Source organism: Thalassophryne amazonica, chromosome 3 (assembly GCF_902500255.1).
Source record: "Thalassophryne amazonica chromosome 3, fThaAma1.1, whole genome shotgun sequence".
NCBI lineage: Eukaryota > Metazoa > Chordata > Actinopteri > Batrachoidiformes > Batrachoididae > Thalassophryne > Thalassophryne amazonica.
In genome coordinates this window covers 115,547,753-115,567,531 of record NC_047105.1, presented here as the reverse complement: position 1 = coordinate 115,567,531, position 19,779 = coordinate 115,547,753, and the positions used below count along the sequence as shown (strand labels likewise).

The 19,779-nt window shown below is 39.0% G+C and overlaps 2 protein-coding genes across 2 annotated transcripts in view; both read left to right on the top strand.

Moving 5' to 3' along the window:
• Positions 1-13,674, top strand: part of LOC117507474 (zinc finger protein 37-like) — a 20,632-nt gene extending 6,958 nt beyond the window's left edge. Inside the window, exons 2-3 of the mRNA XM_034167351.1 lie at positions 3,170-3,412; positions 12,729-13,674. Of these exons, the coding sequence (XP_034023242.1) occupies positions 3,170-3,412; positions 12,729-13,618 (1,133 nt within the window). The 3' untranslated portion in view covers positions 13,619-13,674. The remainder of the gene's footprint in view (positions 1-3,169; positions 3,413-12,728) is intronic.
• The window catches only part of LOC117507475, a 203,474-nt gene that overhangs the window by 14,363 nt on the left and 169,332 nt on the right, over positions 1-19,779 (top strand). The window lies entirely within an intron of this gene.

Below are 19,779 nucleotides of genomic sequence, written 5' to 3'. Positions count from 1 at the left end.
TTTATAAATTTGTGAAAAGCTATATTAACTCGTTTTCACTTCTGCAATGATAAATGTTGCGTTATCCGGTCATTTCACAATAAATGCATTTTTTTTGTTTGTTTTTTTGCGAGGGTGGGATACCCTCACCAAATGTGTGTTTTCTTAAAAAAAAACAGCAGAGTAACGGGGCTGGAAACTTGAACATAATTTATTACGTAATTTTATTACTTAATACATTTTTAAGCATTGATTAGCAGGGTTTTTTTTTATTTTCAAAGGTACTTTTATATATTTTAAGAGCATTTTTTATGTAATTATACATCAAATTTTAGCTTTTTATGTGTGCTTGTATTGTTAACTTATTTAAAATTTTTAAACATTGGAAATTGTTAATTTAGCTTGTATGTCCTCTTTTACTGTTGTTTGTAGTCTTCTGATTTTGTTTTTCTGTTTTTGGAAGTGGCTACATAGCCGGTGTGAGGGGCTCAGCACTCGCCGTTCTGATCAGTTCCCTGCCTTCACTGCGCATACATCATTTCGGAGCGTCAGCAGTGATTCACAGATTATCGCCTTGTTTCTGCTTAAAACTGCACTTCAGTCATCATCTATCTCAGCGACAGATCTCGGAAGCTTTTGTACAACAATCATTTCCGCATAAATTCAGCATTATTTCATAATATGGGGGACTGATCAGAGTGCCACAGCAGCACGTCTGAGACTGAGTCTCTGAGTCTGACTCTCTACCAGTCAAAGAGAAAAATGTGATTATTGACTATCAGATGACTTGTAAAACCTCTTAAATCATTCTAAAGTCAGTTTAAGCAGAAACGAGGCGATGATTGGTTAATTGCTGCTGCACATGCATGATTTCGAAGCGTCAGCTGCTTCTCGCCGATTATCGCCTTGCGTAAAACTGCACTCAGTCATCATCTATCTCAGCGACAGATCTCTGAAGCTTTTGTACAACAATCATTTGCACATAAATTCAGCATTATTTCATAGTTAAAGATGGGTAAGCACAACATCGGCGCATCTGAGACTGACTCTCTGAGTCAGACTCTCTACCGATCAAAGGGAATAATGTTATTATTAACCATCATGTGACAAAATTAAAACTTCTTAAGTCATTCTAAAGGCAGTATTAAGCAGAAATGAGGCCATAATATTAATTGCTGCTAACATGCTGGCATGACGCATGCACATTGAAGGCAGGGGGGACAGATCAGACTCCGATACCAGGTTCCAGCATGTGCAGACTAGTGTGGAGGATCGCTCAGCCTAGGGTAGTGCTGAGTCCCTGACACCGGTCATGCAGCCTATATGCCGGCATATAGCTGTTTAGCTGATAAACTTAATGGAGGACTAGACTAAATTTAATTATCTGATAAAACATACTAAACCATGCATTTCCCACCTTTCTTTTTTGTTTGTTTTTGATAACTAATAAATCAATAAAATAAAATTGATCAAGAACACATCTGATTTGTCAAAAGATTTATGATGTCATGATATGTACACCTAGCTTCCGCGTTGTTGTATCCCCTTTGGATTTTTTACATGCAGGCGAGAAATAGTAGTAGAGCATTTTAGCGAAAGTGGGTGTTTTTTGCATGGCTCGTGGCTGCAGTAATGAAGGATACAGAAGAGGGAATGCTAGCTATCATGCACTACCGCTGAAAAATAAGGAACGTCTCAGGCAGTGGATAAGCACGATCAAACTGAAGGACCCTCCTCTTACCAGCTTTTCCAAAGTGTGTAGCGACCGTTTCGAGTGGGACTGCTATGAAAGAGATTTTCGAGCGGAGTTCATAGGTTCTAAATGAAAAAACTTTTTGAAGGACACTGCAGTCCCAACAATATTTCACTGCAGTAAGTGTATATATGCGGGGCGAGCCATAGTCGATGCACGCCCCGGACACAGAAAAACAAATCCAGCTGTTGTTGTGAGTGCCGATACAAGTGAGGAAGGAGGAAGCCTTTGCAAGACGTGAGTTTCAAAAGTAGAATATTTATTTATCAGTCTAGCTGAGGACATTATATAAATTCTAAGTGGTTAACCGGTGCACAGTCACAGTCGTGATACAACAACAATCATGGACAGAAAACTGTGGAAGTTCAGCAAAGTTCATTGCCATAATTAATTTCGTTTTCGTGTGTGTGTGTGTGTGTGTGTGTGTTGCTATGGCAGCCTGCATGGCCTATGTTATGCATAATATGAATGTGTGATCAACAGTATAATTCATTTGGGTGTTGTATGCATTATCTGCTCATAAAAATTGATAGTGGTGTATGAGTGTGTGTGTATGTATGTATATATATATAAAATAGAATTAGCGTGTAGAATCTGTATGTTCACCATCTGACTTGTGAGTGATGTACTGTTCATAACAATCGGTGACAGGATAATACACATACCCTGGCAAATTGGGAACTTGCTGATGTGTGTATGTCAAATGTCAATAACTCAAAATGAAATTGCTGGTCTTCTTTTACACTTTAGCTATATCAGACAAATTAGTTTGGCCGTCTACCCACAATCCAGCATTGACCATGCTGTGTGTACGGGGAACTTGCCATCCAGTATGGCTGCGTACACAAAACCGCATGTTGCATGTGACATCACTGCACGCTATCTTTGCACATGCATGCACACATACATGTACACTTAGCCCACTTGGCTTTTAATATTTAACTGATGAAATTCATCACACAAAATGGGAAATATTTCAGGTTCATACTGTCTTCAATGAAGTAGAAGTCAAAATAAATGTAAGAATCACTGCAGGTGGTGATGTTGTTCTTTGCATTTTAGCCAGTCCACTCTTTGTATGACTGATCCTGTCAGATCTCAGAAGCTAAGCAGAGTGGGTCCTGGTTAGTACTTGGATGGGAGACTAGGTCTGTTTCTGTAGGTACGGTGCATCCAGAAAGTAGTCACAGGGCTTCATGTTTTCCACATTTTATTATAGTACTGCTTTATTCCAAAATGGAGTAAATTAATTTTTGCCCTCAAAATTCTACTCACAGCACCCCATAATGACAACATGAAAAAAGTTTTTAGTTTTTTATTTTTGCAAATTTATTAAAAAACAAATGTGTTTTTTGTTTGTGGGACCAAAGTGGTGACAGAAGCGTTTTTCAGAGATTCTCACAAAAACAAAAAAAAAATTCCTGTCCACCTTTACAGATGCAAGTGAGAGTGATTTCCCCACATCAGCAATGGAGGTTTCTGCTAATGAGCAGCAGAAGGACTATGCTCCCAGAGTGGCCCAGGAGGAGCCAGGGATTTTGCCATTGAAAGAAGAACATGGTGAACGCTTGACTGGTTGTGTTGTGCCTCCTGTCTGTCCCAAATACAGCGTTACAGATGGCCGTACAGGAGTTATCACATTTGGAGACCATACAGAACAGGAGTCATCATCATCATCAGGTATGTAATGTCAAAACAATAATACAATATAACACATTTTGGACATAAGATGCATCTGATTGTCAAAACTGCTAAGCAGCCAGTTGTCAAATTAATTTTGGTCCTTAAAAATTGTAGCGAATATTACAAAGCCTCGCAACAGGGGAACATAAAGATGTAAAAAATTGGTCAATTGTCGATCGGCTTGCATGGGAGCACCAAAATAAAATGTAATTAGGTATTGTTAAACTCCCAGATTGAATTAGATTGGCCTGGACCTCATGTCACCAAAATAATTAACAATTTTAGGGTTTAATAATTATTATTTAATATTTAATTTATTCTGGGCACCACCTATTTGAAGCATAGGTACTTTAATTTAAACATTCATTAATTTATCAGTCTCAAATTAATCAATCAGTCTCAATTGAATTAATCAGTCTCGGGTCTGAACGTTTGAATTCTACAATATGATTGACCAAAGTTTCCTTCTGAACACAAAATGAACCACAGCAGAAATATTTACACTTTATTTACAATTATACAAGAAATGAACAGTTTACTGGCATTTTTGTGGACAGTGATTAAACAAGTTCATTTATCGGCACAATTCTCACGAACTCATGAGACGTTGAAAGAGAGAGAGATAAAGCTTAAAGACTTTAAGTAAATAAATCTGATTAGAATTTAGTGATGAAATTTGAAGCCAGTTAATTTTAAGCAAACATATGAATATGGTTAAAAAGGAGTCACTTTGCATCCATTGATAACACACCCTTTTTCTGGACCCTTTAACTGGGTCACTTAGCTGGTCCGTTGAAAAGGTGGTTTGGATGATCCGTCTGTCCGTCGTTGATGTAGGTTCTGCAGCATGCTCACTTGGGTCAGGGGTTAACTCAGTGGTCTCCCGGGTGATCCCAAAGGCTTGTGTTGGCTGGCTTTACCGACAGGATGGCTGCTTGCAGTCAGGTCGTCAGCTTGCTGGACCCCAGAGGTGGAAGGCATTTGTTGAAAATGGTTTCTGGTAGCTTTAAAAATTTGTTGGAGCTGGATTAAAAGTCTTTGTGAATTTAGAAAAAAGGTAAAAACTTTAAGAGCGTTGAAAAAAAAATTAGCCGACAGAAAAGGAGAGTCGCTTTTCTGTAAATTCGCTATTATTTTGAAAAGTTCAGATCGGACGTTTCTTAAAACTTCGAAAGACTTGACGCACCTTAAAGCGTCAGCTTAAAATTCTCAAAAATTGAGACAAGAATAAAACAAAGAATGAATGCCATGTGTTAGCTTCAGCTAGGTTAGCTTAGCATGGGGCTTTGTTGACCCAAAAATAATTAAGCGTTTAAGAAATGAAGAGAGAGGGGCAAGAGACAAAAGAGAGGAGCAAAGAGGAGAAGAGAGTGGCAAGACTCTGTTCTTTTTTAAATGGGGACTGACATCACAAAACTCCACCCATTTAGGGTGTGTAACTTCACAGAAAACCTCTGGTCATAGGGCAGACCAAAAATGATTCAATTGTTTAAACACATTAACTATTTTGATATACTATTGTTCAAAGACACTTGAATGGATACACATCATTGATTGTCACTTAAACACATCCTTTGGATCAACAGAATACTTCACCATCAACATATTGGTAATGCAGAAAGATCACACTTAAACACACATCAGTTACAAGGACCACATGTCAAAAATGGAATGATTATATGCAAAGCATTTTGTTTGATTAATCAATACAAACAACATTAGTTTTTATATATGAATAAAATAATACTGATGCATTTTTTTATTTTAAACAAAAGGTCTTTTCCTTTGCTTAGACCTAAAGATAAAAGCTGATTGTCAAGACGCAGAGTTTATGGCCACTCTTATCGTGGAAGGGATATCGTCTTGCAATCTTGAGAGGGTCTGGCCTTGGCGTGAGGCCATAAAAGTGGGTTCTTCTGGCCTGGAGAAGCTCAAACTCTGACGTGAAGCCATTATAATGTCATGTAATTCATAGTGACTGAAAATTCAACCGTTAAACCAGGCAAGGGCTCCTTTGAAGAACTTTGAGTTACAATTCTGTTTTGCTGTGAAGCAGTGTTGGCCCACGGGAGGGGTCTCAGGCTTATCTTCAGATCACCAGATGACTTAGGAATTTCTCAACTGAGAAAACAGTCTTTGTCTGTTGAGACAGCATTAATGTATTTATTTAATTAGGGCGAATCGAGGCCATGCGCTACACAATAGTGGCTCACACCCCAAAAATGCTGTATTTATTATGTCTTTGCATTGAGTTGTCGGTTTATAGCCAAGTGTAGGAAAATAACTAAAATGAGCAAGAGGTGTTCTGTGAGCTCACACAGTGATGCCTCCACTCTGCAATACTAGTTGCTTGCTTATATTATTGTCATAACATGCCTAAATTAACACACAGGGTCAGTGTGGTGGCCAATCTGTTAGGGTGCTTGCTTCCAGAGCAGAAGGTTCCTGGTTCCAGGCCACACATGCCCAATCTCCATTTAACTTGCTGTTGTATCAGGAGCGGCACCCAGCGTGAAACATGTGCCAAATCAACATACAGATCCATGTTGGAGAGAGAGCTCTCAGAAGCTAACCAGGGTAGGTCCTGATCAGTACTTGGATTGGAGATCTCTTGGGAAGATCAGGGGCTGTGTGTGTTTCTCCAAATAACATTAGACTTATGACAGGAACGGCATCCATCGTAAAACTTGTGCCAAATCTCAGTGTGCGGGTAATCTGTACAGAGTCTGCTGGACAATACGGGGGCAGCCGAATGGCAGTTTGAAAAGGAAATGACTGAAGAAACCAAAGGCGTTTGAACTTTAGAATACTTGAGTAACAAAGAATAGAACAACGATGTAAACATTTAGCTGTGCAAAAACTTATTTTTCTGCCTTAACAAACAATACAAGCTAGTCTGCCTTGTATCTTCATCCACTTAACCATTTTCTAAACCCACTCATTCTAGTCAAGGGCTATAGGGTGCTGGAGTCTATCCCAGCTGTCATCGAGTGAGAGGAAGGTTACACCCTGGACACGCACCAATGTGTTGCAGAGCTGACACACAGAGATAGACAAACACTCTCACTCATGCCTGTGGTTGATTTTAAAGTCACTGATTCACCTAACCTGCTTGTCTTTGGAAGCTTGAGGAAGTGGAGCACCCACTAGGAGAACACGCAAACTCATCACAATCACAAATGATTTGATTGACAACAGTAAACAGCTTAAGACTGTGTTATAATATGTGCAGTGATGTTAAAAAAAAAAAAAAAAAAAAAAAACTCAGCAGGAACATAGCATCTGTCCAATTTGTTGTAACAGATAAGGTTTTTTATTTCTATTGTGTGACAAATCAGCTGGCTATAGGTAACTTGAGACCACAAAAAAAAAAGCTTCTCCTTCCATGGGGCTGACGAGTTTTGATCTCTGATTGGTTTCCTAAAAAGGTACTGCAGTGATGACAATAGAGATGTTCTGACCAGGGATTTTTTATTTTTTGGCCACATCCTGATCAGAATCATTTAATATTAGCTGTCAATACAGAGTTCGATACAAAACTTTGTATTTTCCGAGATACTGAACTGGCACAGAGGACTTTACAAGCCCATTAAAGTTAATTCATTGTATTTCCTTGACCGTTTAACAGCATTGCCATGCAAGACAAACACATCTTCAATCCAAGCTGCTTCTTAAAGTTTTATTTATTTATTTTTAAAACTTTAAGTAAACAGATTTTTTTTCTTTTCAAAACTGCCTCATGAGTTCCATGTAGTGGACGCACAGAATAATATTGATTCAATGATGATTTCAGTTTTAAAAATACATTAATTCTCATTCATATTATTTATTCATATTGCATGCAAAAAATGGTTGTAAAATGTCTTAAAAAGTGAACCTTTAGGGTGGGGCTTTCATCTTCTTGCCTCTCTGGCTATGCACCTGTATGCCTCTGTGAGCAAGAGGAAAATGGACATGATGAGGAGAAAAACTTGTTTTTGTGGAATGTGCTACTTGATTGTACATCACTTGCAAAATCTTTAGCAGCTGTAGCACTGACTGCAAGAGTGACAATGGATGGGTCAGTTGAAAATCTGACCCCCCCCCAAAATTCTAACAAAACGATTTCTCAGTGGTTTTGTACTCTACTGGGTGTAGTGATTGGCAGAAAAAAAAGTCTACTAAAATCTGACTATTGTTGGGGGAAAAAACAACAAAAATAACCTTTTCTCAAAACATAGAAAATCTCAGGTTTCCCCTTGTGAGTCCGTGGGCAGTGCAAATAGAATACACAGACAACAATAATTTGAATTCAAGTTAATCCTACCAGGTTTATTAAAACAGCAGAGCAGATCAGTCGTCAAAAATCATTAATCTTTGCGCAAAAATGGGTTCAGAATGCATACACGTCTTTAATAATGCCACAAAACCGATATCCACAGCATGTGCAGTAAAAAGAACACTTCTTTTTTTTCAGCTCCGTATGAGAACAGTGTGTGTTCAGTTTAGTGGCGTTATTGTGTCTCTCCAGACACTTTCATGGTTGCCTCCCCAATAACAAATAACCCAGTCATTGTTCTCCCTGTGGAAGCACTTTCATGGTTGCCTCCCCGATAACAAATAACCCAGTCATTGTTCTCCCTGTGGAAGCAAAGTTTCCACAGGGAGAGCCACAGTCAAAGTATGAAATCACTCACATTTTACAGAATGCAGAAGCAGCAATTAATTTTGAACAATACAGTCATTCAGCTGTTCATTATTGATCAGCATAGTTCAAACATAAATGTACAAACCATTTGATTATAAATGGAGGCAACAACAATATTATTTGCAGTACACATCTTGACCTCATGACCTTTGAACATATCCTGAAACATCATGTCAGGCATTAGTCCTGACTTTATTAAAAATGGTCAATGTCTGACATGTTTTAAACCAACATGTTACACCCTACTTAAGAATTATGTTATTTATGAAAACCTTAAACCAAAACACTTTACTGATTTGAGAGTCAACACATCTGTCAGCAGTTCAACATGTTCAATACAATTATTCATAAGCACATATTTCAATCAGTAATCAAACCGTATAATATTGTATAATTTCAAAACCATCATAAATCAGTTTAACACCTATCATTCATTCATTTGACATCATGATAAAACCCTTAAACACATTATGGCACAAGTATATGTAGCGGCTGCACTCTGTTGTGTTGTTATGACTCCGCCTATTCGCTCCCCTCGGGACGCAAACTCACGAGCTCCGGCATGGGAGTCGGACTCTCTAACCAGAAGGCAAAATCCCAGGGCTCTGGCCTTGTGACCAGAGAATCCTGAGCTGTTGGGACTGAGGTTTACTAACTACATCTGCACAGCGACACCTGCTGGCCTCCGTTACATATACACTCTACTCAGCTTCATTTATTCAACTCAATATCTAGTTCATTTAAACCTACATGGTGTACATACTTCTACACATTTGTTACTTTTTGAAAATAATGAACACAAAACCTTTTATTCAGTTTGGTAACTTTTAGTATTGTTAGCATGCAAAGCTAATTATAAGTAAAATAGCATATCTTTTTTCATTTATTCTTTACACTATACAGTTGGTTAAAACTGGGTCACTTTCAATATGGCCGTCACCCAGCCTTAAAATCAGTAAAAGGTATCTTCCTTAATATTCTAGGTAGACGTGTAATCTTTGTGTCGACACCGTGGTTTTTAGGGTCAAGCAATTGGCTTTTGCACTTAAATTGAGGTAAAATGCTTCAAAGCCACCATGTTAAAGTGGTGGAATATAACCACACTACTTCAGGTAGCTCATCCTGGAACTCAGAATTGATGAAACGCACATAAGGCAGTGTTTGTGTATTTAAGAAAATTTATGTATGAAAAATTGTTTCATAACTATATAATGCCTTTATAAACATGGTCACAAAAGTGTCAGATAACCTCATGATTATTTTACAATTTGCAAAGAAATGATAAAGAAGTTGCCTACTCACATACTTGAAACTATCTGGCAAGTGTAACCCCCTAACAGCCGAGATTTCACTTCAGCGAAAAAGTTCTTTATTAGGTGTCCTTGGTCGTGTTTCATGGTGCCTGTGTTAAAATTCAGCCCCAATGGTTGTCATCCAAATCAACATGAACTTGGTTGAATGTATTATTACAAGGTACAAGTTGGAGTGCAGCTGCAAGTGCATGGAAGCCCATGCTTTGTGCAGCTGTCATTGCCCACATGTGTGTTGAAGTCCTCCAGCAGAACAGTGGAGTCCCCCACTGGAGCCCCATACAAGACTCCATTCAGGGACTCCAAGAAGGCTGAATACTCTGAACTGCTGTCTGTTGCATACGCACAAACAACAGTCAGTTTCTGTATGTGACCATATAAAGGCAAAACTTTTTGACTGGCAACTGACATGTAAATCGTCAGTTTACACAAGAAAGAATTTGGATTGTTGAAGTTGTGTTCATTTTATTTGAGGTCCGACAGGGTTACAGATCGCTCTGATGTACTACTTTAGTACTACTGCATTATTCTGCATTTTTTGTGTACTTTATCTTGTCTCCATATACATTTTAGCACACTTTATGGTTGTGAATACATACAAATGTCCTTTTTCTTGTCTTTTTTTTAAAAAATATTATTATATTAGTGATGAAAATGGAGGAGTGGGGTACAATTAGTTAAACCCAGTGGTGGGCACAGTTCCGATAATCTGATAATTATCGTCTGATAAGTTTTGGTCCGATAATTTTTAGACCGTTAACATAGTAAACAAAGCTGAACAAACAGTTTTAAAATTTAAAATCAGTTGAGCACCTACTTGTTAAATGTTTCATAGCAGATGTGTAGTTCTACCCTCTGCAAACAGAAGAGAGCTGCTTCTAGAAGAAACCGCTCTATCCTCTGCAGGCATGATGGTCACAAAAAAAAAATTAAATTTCTTTTAACCCCATACTGATATGCTGGCAATATCACCCAAGTTATCCAGAGGCATACATTTTTAACTTATGGTTCAAATTATAACCAAACTAATTTTGGACAAGTTATTTAAAATTACTGTCACGTCTGAAGTTTTATAAAGTGAAAATATCAGATATATGTTTTAGTTTTAAAGTAATGTGCTAATTTTTAAGGTTTTAGTGTGGACATGCTGTGCCCAGCAGTGCATTATGGGTAGGATCGGGTAATCTCAGTACGTTCACGACAGGACAAATGCATTTCAGACACCCTGATCAGGCTCCACGGACAACAGCATTAAAATCGAGTGCCTAAAACTCTCGTGAATATATTCTCTGGGTTTATAAGCCACACGTCGGACTCATGTTTCCAGAAGCAGAACGTAAACAGAAGCTTTTTTTCAAACTTAATTTACAAAAACTCTTGATGGGAGACATCAAAGTTTAAAAACAAAACAATAACAACAACAAAAAAACATTACAAGACAGCTCTGCGGTGTTTGCACATGCACAGAGCGAGAGGTTGGATGCTTGTAGCTCTTCAGCAGCGAGATACCCTCACGACGGCCAACCAGAATATTTAAAAAAGCACATTTATCTGTAAGCACCAACACACGACACACCTCACATTAACATGTTGGTTTACATAATGTATGAGTCAACCAATCGGTGTTAGCCAAGGCACATTTTACCCAGAATCCTTTGTGATCTGTCTGTATTTGTTACAAAACTTCAGAATTAGTGCATTATTAAACATTAAAAGATATGTTATATTTTAACTTTGTGCAAATGACAGAATTGGCAGTTATTCTATCTGTATTCATTTTATTTATACACCAAACCATAACTCAGCATCACTTTATTTTCCAAGGCCTCCCCCTGACAAAAGCATGGCGATTGAGTAGAGCAGGGGTAGGCAACCTGTTCCAGAAAGAGCCATGAGGGTGCAGGTTTTCTTTGCAGCCACTGACTCCACCAGGTGATTTTACTGATTAATATCACTTTGAGCAGATGGAATCAGTTAATCAGTGAAATCACCTGGTGGAGTCAGTGGCTGCAAAGAAAACCTGCACCCTCATGGCTCTTTCTGGAACAGGTTGCCTACCCCTGGAGTAGAGAGTTGAGCTTCATAGCTCCTCTCAGCTTGCGTCTGTGCTGGAAGCCATGTAGTAAACAGGAGCTTCCAGCAGGGGGCATGACACTCAAATTGGAATTTATCGGTTATCTGTAACTTCTGATACATTTTTGGGTGGTTTATTGGTTTATCTTTATCAAAGATAACTTTTAAGTTATCTGATTATCTGTTATTGAAGTTAATTTTTTTGTTATCTGTGCCCACCACTAGTTAAACCTAACAGCTAACGTTACATTATTGAGCCGGGTGCAGCACCGTTTATCATAGCTAACAATATAGACGGTTCTGTTTTGTTTGGGAAACTAACATTAATGAACACTTTTGTTTACATTTATTGTTATATGTATTTGTTATTAATACCGTTATTGTAGGGTGAAGTGACTCCATTGTACTTTATACGCCAGTTACCGTTTTTGTTTAACCTTGTTGGCTAGCAAGGTTCGGTTGGCTAATTAACGGCTAAATTAATGGTAGCTCGTCTTTCTATGGTTACCTTACTTTCATGATTTACACTTTTATTTTAGAAGGTGTAGATTTTTAATGGTTCTTCAGTTTATGGGTTCTTTAATAGATATCAACAGATAGTATCTAAGTTTGGGGTTTCCATTAGAACGCATGTAGAGTATGGATTTTGTCTTCCTATAGTAAGCTCGCAGGGTGAATTTTAGATACCTAAAACATATTACGTCATAACTTCTGTTGCTATAATAAAAATAATCATATTTATAGCTTAGCCTACTAGCTATAATTTTGTTTTGCAAGTCTCCAGACTTTGTAGATGTATACTACAATCTTCTCCTGTATGAATATTTAGGTTTTAGAAGCTAACTCCTATAATATGTAGTTACTGTATTTCTTGTATATGTTTACCACCCTGATTGTGTAAATATCACTTTAATACATGCTGTCCATATTCTTGAGCCGCTTAGGTGGGTAGGGAGAGTTCCCATGGGATAAAACAGCTTTTCAACCTACCATCCCTGGTTCTCAAGACCAGGCACCTAGGTGGCTCTACTCTCCATTTTTTTTTTTTTTTTTTTTTTAAGATATCTAGATATACTTTAGTATACATTAGTAGAGTTCTACCTTAGAATTGGAATGTATAATAGAAGATATACCTTACTGAATTTTCATGAGCTAATTAAGATCCCTGTGTAAGGGCAGCTATTATATGTCAGACATAATGGTGATGTTTTTCTTTAATGTGCTGTCTTTTCTTTGCTTGTAGTCTCCCAGGATGTTGCTGTGTCTGAGGTGGAAGCTTCCAGCAAACCTGCAATTGAGAACAACAGTCTGAAAGTTATGAAGCAGAGTGCACCAGGCCCAGCGTTTCAGGAGCTTGAGGCACACTGGTCCAGCAAAGATGAAGGCAACCTGCAGGTCCTGTTTTGGGGTGATGCTGTCGCCTCTTGTTCTAAGTATGATCAAAGTCCTCAGTCATCTCAAAACCAAATTGTTGTCACCAGAGTAGATCTTCCCGCAGCCTCTTCAATTGAAGAGTTAAAATCAGAAGAAGACAGTGACTACAACGATTCTGAAGCAGATGTTTTATGGAAGCGTGACTCTCGAGATTGTGGCGATGAAAACAGTGCTGGTGAAGCTGAATGGACAGCACAGCAAGGTGCAGCGACAACAAAACCAAAGGAAAATACAACACAAATTCCAAATAGGGCTATAAATGTGAAATCATTAGCAAACAACGTGGATCTTCATTATCTTCCAGATTACATAGCACCTGCACAAAGAGAGGGTCCCGAATCCTTGAAACCACGAGGTGCAAACGTATGTTATGTTTGTGGCAAAACATTTACCATGAAGGGCAGCTTGAAGAGGCACATGTTTGGTCACACAGGTCTGAAACCACATGGCTGCAAAGAATGTGGGAGAACATTTGCTAGAATTGAATCTTTGAGAGTACACATGAGGACGCACACCTTGGAGATTCCATACACGTGTGACTTTTGTGGTAAAGCGTTTCGGCACAGGGGCAACATGATATGTCACATAAGGACACACACAGGAGAAAAGCCCTATCGCTGCAGCATCTGCTCCAAAGCATATGGATATGTGCAGGATTTGCGCAAACACATGCAAATCCATTCGAAGATGGTGCGATGATTTCTGGAGGTATGGAAAATGTGTGTAGGTTAAACCACATTAAACATTGGTGAGGTCACTCAAAAGAGTGATTCATGACTTTTCCAAGCAAACAGTCAGACCACACACACACACACACACACACACACACACACACACACACACACACACACACACACACACACACACACACACACACACACACACACACAATAGTTTTTCTGATAAGTGGGTATAACGCAATACTAACCCTAGTGGTACTAGGTAAAGCAACCCATGTTTAACATCACCAGAATTCAGAAAATGCTCCCGACTGCCGATCTCTAATTTTAATTTTCCCCATCCTTTTACAAACTAATATTATTCCTAGTAAACACCACAGAAAAGTTCAGCCTTATATCTTTATTGGTTTTTGAGATATTGTGGCTTTAAAAATGTGGTGTGATACTAATTTTTTTTAAAGCAAAAAATTAGTGGTACAGAAAAGTTGTGAACTTTTGAACTATTCATGCTGGATGCATGAAAGTTGTTCTTAGGTACTAGATATCTTTAATGACTATAAAAGAAGATCCACAGTTGCATATTTGTCAATTAGCCTTCCAGAAAGTATAAAACAAACATTTTACTTTGTGCTTTGGAGCAGTTTTGGCCCTGTACTTCCTGTACTTGGCTTTTCTTTCTCATAATTGTCATCTGATGATTGAGGTATTAAAAATATCATTTCACACCAATATTTCAAATGCATATTGCTCATGTATGACAAGGTTTAACAAAAAGAATTATACCACTGGAAAGAGCATTTCTTCTTTAATGCATTCACAAAATACAAAGTTTGTATCTTGAACCCAACTGTATTTTTCAAGGTATACCTGGGAGTAAGTGAGCCCCCATACTTAAAATGCAGTCACGAAATTGTATAATTTTTAATGCCTTATAAACCAGAAAATTTAATTACATTTAGAAAACTACTTGTTTACCAAAATAGTATAACATGAATAAATACCAAAATTTGAAAGATCACATGTGGAAATACAGAGGGCCAAAACTGTTCCAGAGCACAAACAATTTTAAATGCTTTTCATTACATTATAAACTGACAAATATGCAGCTCTGGGTCTTCATTTGTAGTTGTTAAAGACAGTAGGTACTTAAGAACAACTCCTGAAAAGTTCATGCATCTACATGAATAGTTAAAGTAATGACTTTTTGAACTTTTTCTTTATTGCTTGTGTTTGCAGTAAAATCAGTGTCATGCCTCAGTATCTCAAAAACCAATAAAGATACAAGCCTAATATATTGTATGTTGTTCACTAGGAATATGAACAAAATATAAATGAAAGATGGTGAGAGTGAGACTGACCCATTACTTAAGTGACCTTATCAAAGACATGGTTGAATTTCCCTGTGACACAAATGACGCTGGGCTATTAGAATGCAAACAGAAACGTACTAATAATAGTGGTAGTTTTCCCTTGTACTGATTTCATCCCTTCATTCATTTGACTATTCTTTAAAATAGTCAAATGAAGTCAATAGTCAAGTCATTGTTACAGAGAAATGGACGTACATCATAGGCTGAACGTGGCTTTGTTGCCTGCACAACTGTCTGAAGGAGCAGAAAGGAGGTCAAATAAGTGGCCAACAAATGCAAACATGTTGATATGCCAAAGTGTGTTTATGGAACCATACCGTGCATTTCTTATGTTACAGCCTTATCCAAAATGGATGAAATTCATTTTTTCTCACAATTCTACACACAAAACCCTATAATGACAGTGTGAAAAAAGTATTTTTTTTTAAAGATTTTTGCAAATTTATAATTAAAATAAAATCGCATGTACATAAGTATTTGCAAGCTTTGCCATGAAGCTCAAAATTGAACTCAGGTGCATCCTGTTTCCACTGCTCTTCCTTGAGATGTTTCTACAGCTTAATTGGAGTCCACCAGGGTTAAATTCTGTTGATTGGACATGATTTGGAAAAGCACACACGTCTACATATAAGGTCCACAGTTGACGGTGCATGTCAGAGCACAAACCATGCATGAAGTCAAAGGAATTGTCTGTAGGCCTCCAAGACGGGATTGTCTCAAGGCACAAATCTGAGGAAGGGTACAGAAACATTTCTGCTGTTTTGAAGGTCCCAGAGAGCACAGTGGCCTCCATCATCTGTAAATGGAAGATGTTCAGATCCACCAGGGCTCTTCTTAGAGCTGGCTGCTAAACGGAGCGATCGGGGCAGGGAGGTGACCAAGGACCCGATGGTCACTCTGTCAGAGCTCCAGCATTCCTCTCTGGAGAGAGGAGAACCTTCCAGAAGGACAACCACCTCTGCAGCAATCCACCAATCAGGCCTGTATGGTAGAGTGGCCAGACAGAAGCCACTCCTTACTAAAAGACACATGGCAGCCCACCTGGAGTTTGCCAAAAGGCACCTGAAGGACTCTGACCACGGGAAACTAAATTCTCTGGTCCGATGAGACAATGATTAGCTTTATTTCATTTATACAGCGTTAAATCACAACAAAGCTGCCTCAAGGTGCTTCACACGACCCTTAGAGCTAGCACACAGATTACAGTGGTAAGGAAAAACTGCATCTGATGATATTGAGCAAGAAAACTCAATTTAACTCTGTGTGAATGCCAGGGCTAATGTTTGGAGGAAACCAGACACCATCCCTACAGTGAAGCATGATGGTGTCAGCATCATGCTGTGGGGATGTTTTGCAGTGGTAGGAACTGGGACACTAGTCAGGAGTGAGGGAAAGATGAATGCAGCAATGTACAGAGACATCCTGGATGAAAACCTGCTCCAGAGCGCTCTTGACCTCAGACTGGGGCGACGGTTCATCTTTCAGCAGGGCAATGACCCTAAGCACACAGCCAAGATATCAAAGGAGTGGCTTCAGGACAACTAGGTAAATGTCCTTGAGTGGCCCAGCCAGAGCCCAGACCTGAATCCGATTGAACATCTCTGGAGAGATCTGAAAATGTCTGTGCACTGACACTCCTCATCCAACCTGATGGTGCTTCAGAGGTGCTGCAAAGAGGAGTGGGCAAAACTGCCCAAAGATAGGTGCACCAAGCTTGTGGCATGATATTCAAGAAGACTTGAAACTAATTGCTGCCAAAGGTGTATCAACAAAGTATTGGGCAAAAGGTGTGAATACTTATGTACATTTGAATGAATTTACTCCATTTTGGAATAAGGCTGTAACATAACAAAATGTGGAATACTGAAGCACTGAATACCTTCCTGATGTGCTCTATGTGGCAAAAAATGTGCATGAATTCTGTCTTCACAAGAGAGATTCCATCTAAAAGCAGCCTGAGGTTAATGGGATATAATGTGAAAGAGAAATAATTTGTCCTGATTTTAACAATACAATTATTAGATGAACCCAGAATAAGAGGAAAAAATAATAATCTCTCCCACCAGCTAGAAAATGATTTGAGTCAATGAATCTGAAGATTTGGTTAACATGATTACAAAAAAGTTATCGCATGCCCAAAATGATTTATCTCAAACAATCCAGTCAGAATAGAGTAGCACATTTTGTGAGTGTGCACCATTTTGCACTGTCTTGTTTATATTTGCAATGTCGGTCATACGCATCCTTAATCACAAACTGTCAGGGAGGGGGAGGGAGAATCTTTCCACGTCTGTCTGCAGTTTTTATTCCCAATTGGGAGAACTGGATGGCATGGTGATGTTTAAGGTGCATTTTCTGATTTTTTTTTTTTTCTACTTTTCTTTTCTTTTCTAGTTTTCATCGCTGCATTTATCAAACAAATTCGACATACCAGCTCGTTCGTGTTGGGTTCTCCTCTCTCATTCGACTTCAGTCCGAAATATGTTCCCACACCAGGGGCCTCATGTACAAAGACTTGCATGGATTTCGTACTGAAACATGGAGTACGCTAAAATCCAGAAACTGAGTAAGCACAAATACTCAGATTGATCCAAGTGTACGTTGGCATGGATACAAGCACATCCCATTTGTACATCCCATTGTACGCTGAATGGAGCGGTCATGCTCGCACCAAACTCCGCCTTCGCCTTGCCCTCATTTAAATATGCAAATCAATGTAAATAGGCCCTTTGAGCAGGGATTCCCCACGCCGTCACATCAGACAACATGAACACAGAAAAAAAGAAATCATACAGAGTGTGAGCTACAGATGACTGGGAATTATGTGGCGATGCGAAGGAATAGTTTATTTACCCCATCACATGGATGAAACGGGAAAAGAGTTAGAGGGAGCATGTGTGTGTGTGAGGCCAGAGTAGCGCGCACACACTGATGTTAAAATAGTCTGTCACATACACAACTTTACAAATGCAGGGGGAAAATCGGGGGCCTGTTAAGACGCTCTAGTTTCATGATCAAGAAACAAAAAGGAAATAATATTAAACATATTTGAAATGCGGGGTGACATGGGGTGTCTGGAGGAGTCGTGGTTAGGGTTAGAATAGTAAAATTAAAAAAACACGTCACGGAAATGTCACTCAGTTCATAACAGGAGCACAGAAAGGCACGAGACTGGGCTGCTCCAACCACGCCGTTAGTCAGGATGAATGAGTCGCGATGAACCTCTGCAGAGTTAGATGCATTTGCACATCACGTATGGTTTTAACATTGATTAACAAAAACAAATTTGATTACATTGGGGAAACCGGCTCTTGCTGCAAATTGTGCTGTAATGTTGGAATGTGACGTACCTGGATGACATTCAGATGATTGCATTCCACACAGCTGGCATAACTCGGCTCAAGGTTTACAGGCACACTCGTGACTGATCGGTAAGCTCCCAGTGGAAAGCCCCTGTTGCCAGGAAGCGCAGTGTGGTCAGCACCTGTGTGGGCACAGACAACCTCTGGCTCCTCGCCGTATTGTGCTCTGGGCCGCTGCAGGTCTGCAGTAATGGTGGCTTTGGTAAACTAAATTGGTTTTGAGCCAGTTATCAATTGCAAGAAAATCCTCACGTTCCCAGAATAAACGCTCACGTCGGATTGCACCATTTGCAAGATCCTCTGACGACCCTAACGCAGCCATTGTTAGTGTCATTTTCCTCATCACTTTGTGCGTGCTTTTATATCTACCCATATAATTGCAAACACGTGGGTGTGTGAAATGTTCATCAGTGTGTCTCTGATGTGCTCATCACTCTCATAACGTCTTGTTTTCACACTGTTAACGGTTCACAGCATCACCTCTACATGTCATCAGTGGAACAAAGCTGGAGAAACGTGCATACGCCAGACAGGATTTTTGCGTGACGCACTGCACATTTCCACGGTCATTTCACTTTTGATGCATCTGAATGTTGGTGTTGAGATGGACGTACGCTGCATTTTTGTGCGTATGCACGCTTTGTACATGATGCCCAAGACCTGTGGAATTGGACTTTGAAACCAAGTACATGTACTCTTTGAAACTTTTTGGATATAATTGCAGTCGACTCAGTACTGCAGCACACAGCGCGCTGAGCCCACAGGCCCCCTCCAGGAGGCTGAGAGGGACAAAAGAAGCAGTGCGACTCGCTGGGAAAGGGTGATATATCGAGGTCAGCAAAATGATTGCGCTCATCTTTATATACAACCCCAATTCCAATAAAGTTGGGACGTTGTGTAAAATGTAAATAAACACAGAATACAATGATTTGCAAATCCTCTTCAACCTATTTTCAATTGAATATACCACAAAGACAAGATATTTAATATTAAAACTGATAAACTTTATTGTTTTTGTGCAAATATTTGCTCATTTTGAAATGGATGCCTACAACATGTTTCAAAAAAGCTGGGACAGTGTTGTTTACCACTGTGTTACATCACCTTTCCTTCTAACAGCACTCAATAAGCACAAATATTTGCACAAAAACAATAAAGTTTATCAGTTTGAACATTAAATATCTTGTCTTTGTGGTGTATTCAATTGAATATAGGTTGAAGAGGATTTGAAAATCATTGTATTCTGTTTTTACATTTTACACAACGTCCCAACTTCATTGGAATTGGGGTTGTATCTAACTATGAGTTGATATATCGATTATCGCGACAGGCTTTGTACTCCTTTCTCACTTTCAAATTTCTTGCTGTATTTCTAGTGAGAAAACGTGCTAGATTGGAGGGAGGTTTCCCGTTCATTTTTGTCACGTGTATGATGATGAACCGAAGTG